Consider the following 10,451-nt stretch of genomic DNA (forward strand, 5'->3'; position numbering starts at 1 on the left):
TATAAAAATCACTAGTGAGACATTTTACCTTCTTTTAAGAATACCAAGTCCTTAAGCCTAACCAATGGACATGGACAACAGGGGGATAGGAGCATGAGTGAGTGTGTGTGGGGGGTTGGGGGTTAATGGGGGGGGGGAATGAGGACACATTTGTAATACCTTAACTAATAATTAAAAAAAAATGTTTACCTTGTATTGACACCTTACTAAACTCTTCTATTGGCAGTCATCATTTTAATGAGTCTCTTTAGTTACTTAGTTGTTTGGTCATATTACTCAAGTGATGATAATTTTGTCTTTTATTTTCCACTAGAGGCCTGGTGCACAAAATCATGCACTGGGGGCATGGTCCCTCAGCCTGGCCTGTGCCCTCTCACAGTCTGAGAGCCCTCAGGGGATGTCTGACTGACACCCATGGGGAGCGGGCCTAAGCCATCAGTCAGACAACTTTAGCGCTGCCACGGAGGCGGGAGAGGCTCCTGCCACTGCCACTGTGCTTGCCAGCCATGAGCCTGGCTTCTGGCTGAGCAGCACTCCCCCTGTGAGAGCACACTGACCACCAGGGGCAGCTCCTGCATTGAGCATCTGCCCCCTAGTGGTCAGTGCACATCATAGCCACCAGTCATTCCACCATTCATTCTATTTGCATATTAGCATTTTAGCATATTGTGTGGCTGAAATTCCCCAAAACAAGTAATAATAGTAATGATGAACATTCTCTCTGGGTCTTGATTTTTGATAAAATACCTTTGATATTTTTGTTTATTTATTTGCTTGCTTGTTTAAGATTAGACTTGTTCTTGTTTTCAGATGAATACTCTCACTATATTTAGGAACTTCTTGGTTCATTCTAATTTCATTTTGTCTGGCTGAACTTGTTCAATGAATTTCCTCTGAACAGCTATGTACTTGCCCCACACCCATCTACTCTCCTGCCCTTCTTCCAGAAGTTTGTGAGCTTGTGGGAGCATCTCTCTCTTGTCTCTGTCCCTTCATCCCCCCTCCTCCCTTCTCAACCCCCATCTCTCTCTCTCTCTCTCTCTCTCTCTCTCTCTCTCTCACACACACACACACACACACACACACACACACACACACACTCTTTTCTCCAACACTTTGAAATATAATCAGTATATTTCTAGGTAGCCTTTTTCTGCCAGGACTTACTCAGAAAACAGAACATGCTCTGTGACATGTTTGCTCTAAGAGGGACCGCAGGTGGGTGTGGGGCAAGCGCATGCCCTTTCTGTACCTGTGACTCTGAGAGGCTTCCGGGCCAGCACCACCCGAGAAACAGGAGAGGTTTTTGTGACGGTAAAAGGAACTCAAGACTTTTAATAAAATCTCAAGTTTTACTTTCCTCTCATAAGAGAGATGTAAAAGGAAGGAGAATTAGGGATGTAAATGGAAGAGCTGGAATCTCAGGATGTAGATTTGGGCGTTTAAATAACTATAAGATCATGCTCCCTGCCCTGAGGAAACTATAAACAAGAAGAAAAGTCAAATTTCAAAAAACCACACAAACGTCCAGTGCTGTGGGGTAAGTTTCAAGGGCACCGGGATCTGAGAACGTTGGCTGGGGAAGTGCCTGGCCTGTTGTAGGGGCCTGCTTTGATTATAAAAATCCCTGCACCTGCTACGGCAGCTCTCTGTGCCCGTGGGAGCGGCAGGCTCACCTAGCCGCCCGCCACCGAACCTACCTACCACGCAGGCATCACCACTGTGACCACCACACGCAGTTCAGGGTGCACTGAGCCGCTGGTGGGACTGTGGACGCCCAGGTCAGGCCTGGCAGGGCAGCCACAGGTGCCCACCAAGGCCGCTCTGTGCCAGGGAGAGCACTGGGGGCCTCGCTGCTCAGTGCCCCCTCTCCTGATGTTTTCTTTCAACCCCTTTACACAGTGTGTAGGCCTCCCATTCGCTGCCCCTGGCTGTAAGCGCAGTCTCGGGTTCAGGGCCTCGGGCCTCCTGGGTGATGCTCAGCACAGTGGCTGCGGGGGACCTGGGGAGGGGTGCAGTACCTTGCTGGACGCACAGCAGCTGTCATGTGGCCTGGGGTGGGCACGTGCTCAGGCACAGGGGCAGTCTCATGCTGAGGCGCTTACTCCGCGCTCTTCTCCTTTCGCCTGTCAGGTGGATGGAATGGAACCCTGGGTTCCCCTTGAGTATCGACGCCAAGTGCCACAAGGATTTGCCTCGCGACATCCAGTTTGATAGTGAGAAAGGCGTGGACTTTGTTCTGAACTACTCAAAAGCGTAAGTGTGGGCGGGCTCCCGGACATCGGGCAGCTCCTCCGTGGCCAGGGCTGCAGGGGGGTTAGGGAGCAGCTCAGCCCGGCATCTCTTCCCAATGCTTTCGCTGGGGTCTTGGTCATAGAGTGGGTTCACAACGCACAGTCACAGGGCACCCTGTATGAAAAGTTACAACCGGAAGACTCCCGACACCAAACGAAGCTGTTTCAGCCCAGAGCGGATTCTTTGATTGGAATGCCCAGCCCCTCCCATGTCTCATCCTCTCCAAAGCCAGCTCCAGGCTCTCCCCTAGGGGGCAGGGCTCTGCCGTGAGAGTGGCCACCATGCCCCACTCCCTGGAGTTACTTTTAAATTTTTTGTTGACACTTTATTAAATATTTTATTTTATTGCAGAAAATAATACAGTTTCTACATTTCTTTTTTTATTTATTTTGTTAATCTTTATTGTTGAAAGTATTACATAGCTCTCCATGCCCATCCATGCTGTTGTGAATGGTAAATATTCTTTCCTTCTTTACAGCAACGTAGTATTCCATGGTGTAGATGCACCACAATTTTTAATCCACTCATCTACTGATGGGCACTTGGACTGTTTCCAGATCTTAGCTATTGTAAATTGTGCTGCTTAGAGATGCATATGTCCTTTCTGATTGGTGTTTTGGGTTTCTTAGGATATATTCCTAGAAGTGGGATCACTGGGTCAAATGGCAGTTCCATATTTAATTTCTTGAGGAAATTCCATACTGTTTTCCATAATGGCTCCACCGGTCTGCATTCCCACCAGCAGTGTACTAGGGTTCCCTTTTCTCCACATCCTCACCAGCACTTGTCATTGGTTGATTTGTTGATGGCAGCCATTCTGACAGGTGTGAGGTGGTACCTCATTGTCGTTTTAATTTGCATCTGCCTGATGATCAGTGACTTTGAGCATTTTCTCATATGTCTTTTGGCCACCTGAGATGTGTCTGGGTCCTTTGTCCTCATCCGCTCTGGTGTTATCTCACTATGGGGCCCAGGAAGGCTCACAGCAGGGCATCTGGCCTGGCCTTGCTCCTGGCCAAGCAGACAGAGAAGTGAGGCAAGGATGCTGGGGCAGAGAGTACCATATGCAAAGTCCGGACGTGGCTGGGCTTGCTCACAAAAACAGGTGAGTTGTGAAATTTCTCGATGGCATCGAAGGAGGAGCATTTTACGTTTACTCACTGCTCACTGTTTGCGGTCTGAAGTGTGATTGCAGGTGGCTAGCAGGCTGATAAGGGAGTGTCCTCTTTAAGGGAAATGGAGAAAGAGAGCTTCCTTCCCAGCAGAACAGGGCAGTGCAGGAAGGTGACTGAGCTTGGGAGCACGGACCAGCCTTGTGCCAGGATGAGGGTGTTCGGACCCCTACCCACTATGCGTTTCCCATCCGATGAGATTGGATGGGTAGCTCCTTGGAGGGACACCTTCTCCCTCACCCAGACCCCAGTCACCTTCCTGGAAAGGCATGGGAGTGGCTGCTCACGAATTTTGTGTTGGCCCTTTAAGAGGGAATCTGAATTTCCAGCTATCTCTCTCTAGCAGACAGCAACCCTGCTGCTTTCCTCAGCCAGATGTTATGTGGGCACCTTTCTCAGTTCTGGTGCTCTGGGGTGGGGAGCCCAGCTTGGGGTTCCATCCAGGGTCCTTTTCATCCAGACCCCAGCACACGGGTGGGGGGCCCCAAGATCATGTGGTTAAACCACCTAATGGTCTGATGGGAAAAGGGCACCAAACCCGTGCCTGGCAGCCTACTCTGCCCTGAAGGTTCCTGGTAGAATCCACAGACCCAGGGCCTGCTCTGTGCCCTGAGGCTTATGCCACCGCCGTGTCATTCTGCCCACGGCTAAGCGCAGTCCTGACTATGCAGAATTGGAACTCGTGGCTGAGGTCACCAAAAGGGCTTTCCACATTGGGCCTCTGCCTCTGGGCAGCGGTTTCCACAGCGCTTCTGAGTAACTGCAATGACCCGTTTCCTCCGAGCCACCTGCTCTGCCTGGGTCAAGGCCAGCCTTCCTCAGTAAGCTTTATGCCCTGCCCTGCCTCCTCCCCTGCCCCCGCAAACAGCAAAACCAAAATGGAAAATGAAGAAGCTATTAGAAGGGAACGAGCAGGGGAAGTAGAGGAAACAAGAGCTCCTGCCTGCCCCAGGCCCGGCCAGCAGCACGGTGTAGGTATCCACTTGGCTGTGCATTACCTGGCCATGCTGTGACCTGGCTGTGTGACCTTGAACAAGCAGGGTGCCCTCTCTTGGCGCAGCTTCCTCTTTTCACAATAACAGGTCTTTAAGTCCCTTGTATCAAGTTGTCTGTAAGTACATAGAAATATTTATCTCCAGAGGCCATGCAAATATTTTCCTCCTAACTCCCCTTCTTCCTGGATCTGAAGCTTCCGCTGAACACGGCCGCACCCACCCTGTTCCAAGTTCAGAGGCCCAGCTGGAGAGACTGACCACTCCCAGGGGGAATGGCTGGACTGTGGACTGTGACTCACCCCTGGTTCCCCACAGGGTGCAGAGTCCAGCACCTCTTTCCTGGCACCATCTGGCACTAAGCAACCTCAGGGCAGTAGGGACTGTAGGGACTTGGACAGGCCTCTCCTTCCCAGAAACATGTCCTTTCCACACTCAGACTGACACTGGATGCCAAGAGAGATTTGTTCCTCTAGCTTAACAAGGGCTTCTGTACCCAGAGATTTACTAACAGGGAAGCTAGAAGAAGGTGGTGAGGGAAATGCTAAGACCTTCTTGGGCCTCAGCAGCCTGCCTACTGGAGTGGAGGCTGCAACAAGTATGGGTGTTAGACAAGAAAGGGTGTAGGACAAGCATGGGTGTAGGACAAGCATGGATATAGGACAAGCATGGATATAGGACAAGGATAAGTGTAGGACAAGCATGGGTGTAGGACAAACATGGGTGTAGGACAAGCATGGGTATAGGACAAGCATGGGTGTAGGACAAACATGGGTATAGGACAAACATGGGTGTAGGACAAGCATGGGTATAGGACAAGCATGGGTGTCAGACAAGAAAGGGTGTAGAACAGCATGGATGTAGGACAAACATGGGTTCAGAGCTCTTCCTGCCCTATGAGGGGCTGGGATAAACGTGATGATGATTCTGGCCATGGACTGAAGGATGTTGCCAGCCTTATTCCCTGGCTTTGAGATGCTAAGCCTACTGTGTGTGGCCACCACTGCCCTGCTGGGCCCCAGCACCTCTGGGCATCACAGCATCACAATAACCCGCAGGCAGTTTGAGGAGGATGGAGACTCACAGAGGTCCCAGGCCTCTCTCCCAGGACAATCAGTCCAGAGAAAGGCATTTGCTAAACTGGAGTCTGCAAGCCAGATTCACTCTGAGAAAACACACAAACTTCAGTCCTTTCCTTCCGCTGGTCAGGGAGAGCCTGAGGAGGCCTCGGGACTCTCACACCTTCCCCTGAGGATGCTCAGACAAAGACAGCCCACCTCCCTGGGAGACAGTCCGGGGGGAGTGCTGGGCCCTCACCAGGCTGCTTCCGTGGGGGAGGTTACTGGCTCTGCTTGGCTCTGCTGGGTTGGAGTGGGAAGGGGATCCCACTGGAGGAGCACCTCTGGCATGGTCCCATGGCCCCAGCCTCTGCCACCCCCTCAGACCATGCTCAATGCTGCCTGGGCCCCTCTGGTGCCAGGGGCCCGGGCTCGGTGCTGAGCAATGCAGACCCGCCTTGTAGCTAAGGCAGCAGGTGCGTGTGCATGTAAACTCCTTCAGTGCTGCCCAGAGCGTCACAGGGCCAACCTGGTTTGCAGAAGGGGCAGCTTCCGTGAAATTGAAGGAGGAGTGGGGGCACGCTGGGGGAGCCTTCAGGGTATACTCACCCCATACGCTCAGGAGCGGAAAGAGGCACGCAGGGTGTTGCAGGGCAAGCCCCACGTGCAAAGGCCCTTGCTTGTGTCAGGATGCACAAAAGACCGAGCTCGTGAGGAGGCTGAACACTGGAGGAATAGGCAGCAAGCACTGCCAGAGGGGAGGAACGGGTACCAGCTTGTTACTCTCAGCCATGCATGTGTCAGAGAGAGAAACTGAGGCAGAGTGTGTCACCGTGAGCACCGGGCAGATCCCTCACACCTGTGCCTTGCTTGGCTTCTGCGGGGAAGCCTGGGAAACCCCGCCCTTCCTCTCCACCTTTCCCAGGCCCATCCCAAATCTGCCTCTTCCAGGAGCCCCTAGGATGGCTCAGAGCTCCCTCTGTATTGCCTACAGCCTGCACTTGTAATTCATCAAGCGCCCGTCCTGGGTTATTTTGCTATCCTGTGCAATGAGCCCTGCGAGACTGTCCTCCTTAGCACCAGGCACAGAGCCAGGGTTCAGTAGAAAGTAAACAAGGGTTAAACTCAACTGAACCTCTAACCCCCCCAAAATCCAGGTGACTCGGTAGAGCAGCTGCATAGGCAATTTGGCCTCTGTCCCTGAAGCTTGCACTGAGCATGAATGAAGGCATGAGCGCAGACGGAAGCAGGCATGCGTGGACAGAAGCATGCACGCACAGGATTAGAGGCGCCGCACACTGTCCTCCATGGCAGGCAGCCAAGTTCTCACCCGGGAGGTGCAGGGGGGAGGGCATGGGGGGCACGGGTGCCAGCTTCGGTCCTGCTTCTGCAAGGAGCTCTCCGCAGGAGCTGCCCTGGGCGCGAGTCCCCGCGGGGCAGGCGGGACCTGGAGGCTCGGTCAGCCAGGGGGTGAGGGCTGTGCGGGGAGCCGCAGCCTCACGGTGACGCTGTGCCCTGCGTGCAGGATGGAGAACCTTTTCATCAACCGCTTCATGCACATGTTCCAGTCGTCCTGGAGTGACTTCGCCGACTTCGAAAAAATCTTCGTCAAGATCAGCAACACTATTTCTGGTGAGTGTGCCTGTGGGGCTCTGGCGGTGCTGGGGAGACTGCCTGGCAATGGGAAGGGCCTCCCGTCCTGCTCCAGCAAGGCCGTCCTGCCAGGCCCGGCTGCCCAGGCCGCCCCTCGCCCAGGCCGCCCCCTGCACTGGGCTATGTTCCCTGGCGCTGCACCTTCCGTATTCCCACCAACAGTGCGCGAGCTTCCAGTCTCCACATCCTCACTGTTGCCTTTCGCTTAGCCTAGTTTTGTGTAAGACATCCTGGCAGGTGTGAGGTGGTTTTGATTCCCTGATGGGCCCAGTCACTGAGCATGTCTTCATACACCTGCTAGCCATTTGTGTGTCTTCTTTGGAGAAATGTCTGTTCAAGTCCTTTGCCCATTTTTTAATTGAGCTATTCATTTTCTTTTGTTGAGTTGTAGGAGTCCCTTATGTATCTTGTACGTTAACCCCTCGTCAGATATAGATATATATATATATATGCTTTGCAAACACTTCCTCCGATTCTGTAGCCTGCCTCACACGCTGCTGTTTCCCTGCTGTGCAGTTTTCAGGTTAATGCAATCCCATTATCCTATTTTTATTTTTGTACTTTAGAAAAGGGTGCCCAGGAAACTTCTAAGGGGAGCTCAGGGAGGGCAGGAGGTGTCACGGCCTGACCCAGTGATGGGCGGGGGGTTGGGGCAGGTGGAGCCCGGGGTCAGCCAGCTCTCTAGTGCCTGGGAGAGGGGACCCGGCAGAGCCCAGGCTGCCCCCCTGAGATCTCAGGTGGTGCCACGATTCACTTCTCTCCTCCGCAGAGCGGGTCATGAATCACTGGCAGGAAGACGTCATGTTCGGCTACCAGTTCCTGAACGGCTGCAACCCCGTGTTGATCCAGCGCTGCACCAAGTTGCCTGAGAAGCTACCAGTGACCACGGAGATGGTGGAGTGCAGCCTGGAGCGGCAGCTCACCTTGGAGCAGGAGGTCGAGGTAGGACCTAGTTGGCTGCAGACAGTGTCCAGGCCGGAGGCCCAGCTTAGATGGCCCGGTCACACTGCCCCAACAGAAACCACTTCCTGTTGGCCAGCACTGATGGCCTGAGGCCTTCACCCTGAGGCTCCTCTGCTGGGCTAAGGGTGAGCGCTGCCCCGGCAGCTGCTTCCTCCCGCTGGGCGTCCATGGGTCTGTCTTGTCCAACACAGGATGAGGAACTGACGGAGAGGTGGTTCCATGATGCTCGGGTCTAGGAACATAATGTCAATATTTTCAATGTCAATATCAACAATTCAGAGCTCCCTCTGACTTGGGCCCGTAATGGGCCAGGCATCACATTGTTACCCACCTTGCAATGGTGAGAAACCTGGTACAGGAACAACCCTGCAGCAGAATAAAACGAAGAAGAAAACATGGACTTTTTGACTTTCTAATTTGAAATGTTGGTGTCATCTGCTTCTCCCTCCACTACCCCCTCCACCAGCCCTTGCTCCAGCCTTCACCTGAGGGTCCACCCTCTTCAGTTCCAAGATAAACCTAGTCTCGGCCTCCATGGTGGGTCTGGCGGGACTCGGCGTCAGCACCTTCCTTGCTGGGGATTGAGCCCCAGGAATGGCCCTTGGTCCCCAGGTGACTCGTGGTCTGCTGTGTCCAGTCACCCATCTTGCTTACTTAGCTTGCCTTGGGGCCCCAGGCAAAGAGGGATGGTTAGCGCCACCTGTGGACAGATCTGCCAGCCCCACCCTACCCACCTGCCTCTGGTGGCTGCCTTCCCAGATGCACCCCAGGAAAGGCCCCCGCCCAGGGCAGGCAGTCCCCGCCACCCCACTTCCTGAGCCTGCCCGGCCCCCCGGACCCCACCTGGTCACATGGGCGGCTGACAACAACCCACGCCCCATGCAGGCAGCACATAGCAGCTCCCCCTGTAGATCAATTGCTGGGCGTGTTAACTTGAGTCAGTGCTGTAGGTTTCAAAGTCCACATCAGAGCATCTCAGGACCTCGAAAGGCAGAGAATCCTAGAACTGGGAGGCACTGAGCAGCCTCTGTGCACCTGGCACCCCACAGGGACAGCCTCTGCTCCGGGTCACCTGGGGACCAAGGGCCATTCCGGGGCAGGTGGGTTGTACCCATCTTTGTCATGTGGTCACCTTTCCTGTGAGCGATGGTCCGGACACTCAGCTGTGGTTTGGTCCTGAGCAGTCGTCTCATAGCCACCACTGACTGGAGTCATTTACACAAGCCCCCCGTTGCCCACAGCATGACTCTCAATCCCCTGAAGCAATCACTAAAGCCCGGACAAGGACACTAACCAAACGGAGAGGACGGGGCATGGGACAGGCAAGTGCACCCATGTCCACAGCGGGATCCTAGAATGTAGAACGAGGAGACAGGGCTGGCTCCCTCGCCTTCCAGAAGGATGCCACCGAAGCCCAGAGAGGAGGTGGCTCAGGAAAACAGAGAAATGCCCCATCGCAGGCCCAAGCCCCAGGCCTCCTGGCTCCCAGGCCTCCTGGCTCCCATCACATTAACTAACCTGGGCCCTCTCATGATTTGATTGGCAGCCGTGCCCTGTGTAGTACTCACTGATGGTCACATCTGCTCTCAAAGTCCTTGTCCAGCCCATCACAGGGGCCCAGACAGCCCTGTGACCCACCAGTCCCCCTGTCTCCACCGTCTTCTCCAGGGGTCCCTGCTACACATGTTCCTGGAACACCCCTCTGCCCTGGCTGACCAAATGTATGACCCCCGACCCTGTCCCACTCCTGCCTGCATGCCTCACAGCAGATGCTCAGAGCTCATCGCTGGTGCCACATGGCAGCAGGGCTTGTCGTGTTCACAGAGTAGGAGGATGGTAGCCGGGCTCTGAGCTCTCGGGTCCTGGGAGCCCCTCAGCCAAGGTTCGTGAAGGCCTGTGCAGTGGCCATTGCGACCTCTGCAGGCGGAGTCGTGCACACACACTTCCCTAAGCTCCTGTTGACCCGACCCCTTCCCCTGCCACCCACTCCATCACTCACTGGAAACGAGGAAGGCCATTACAGGACAGTCCTGGGATGTGAGGTGCCGCACAGGGATTGCCATCAATACTATTGTAATAACTATGGTGTCAGGCGGTTCTAGACTTATCCCAGGATCACTTCGTAAGTTATACCAATGTCTAACCACTATGCTGTACATCTGAAACACACACACACACACACATACATGCAGACACATGCACACACACGCGCAGACACGTGCACACACACGTGCACACACATGCATGCATGCGCGCACACACGAAGACACATGCACACACGCGCACATGCACGCACACATACACACACAGACACACGC

At 54.1% G+C, this 10,451-nt stretch overlaps 1 protein-coding gene across 1 annotated transcript in view; it reads left to right on the plus strand.

Moving 5' to 3' along the window:
• The window catches only part of ALOX5 (arachidonate 5-lipoxygenase), a 45,042-nt gene that overhangs the window by 20,054 nt on the left and 14,537 nt on the right, over nucleotides 1–10,451 (plus strand). The window contains exons 4-6 of the mRNA XM_006761423.2: nucleotides 2,134–2,256; nucleotides 7,043–7,149; nucleotides 7,940–8,112. Of these exons, the coding sequence (XP_006761486.1) occupies nucleotides 2,134–2,256; nucleotides 7,043–7,149; nucleotides 7,940–8,112 (403 nt within the window). The remainder of the gene's footprint in view (nucleotides 1–2,133; nucleotides 2,257–7,042; nucleotides 7,150–7,939; nucleotides 8,113–10,451) is intronic.

This window comes from Myotis davidii, unplaced genomic scaffold, assembly GCF_000327345.1.
Source record: "Myotis davidii unplaced genomic scaffold, ASM32734v1 scaffold618, whole genome shotgun sequence".
Classification (NCBI taxonomy): Eukaryota; Metazoa; Chordata; class Mammalia; order Chiroptera; family Vespertilionidae; genus Myotis; species Myotis davidii.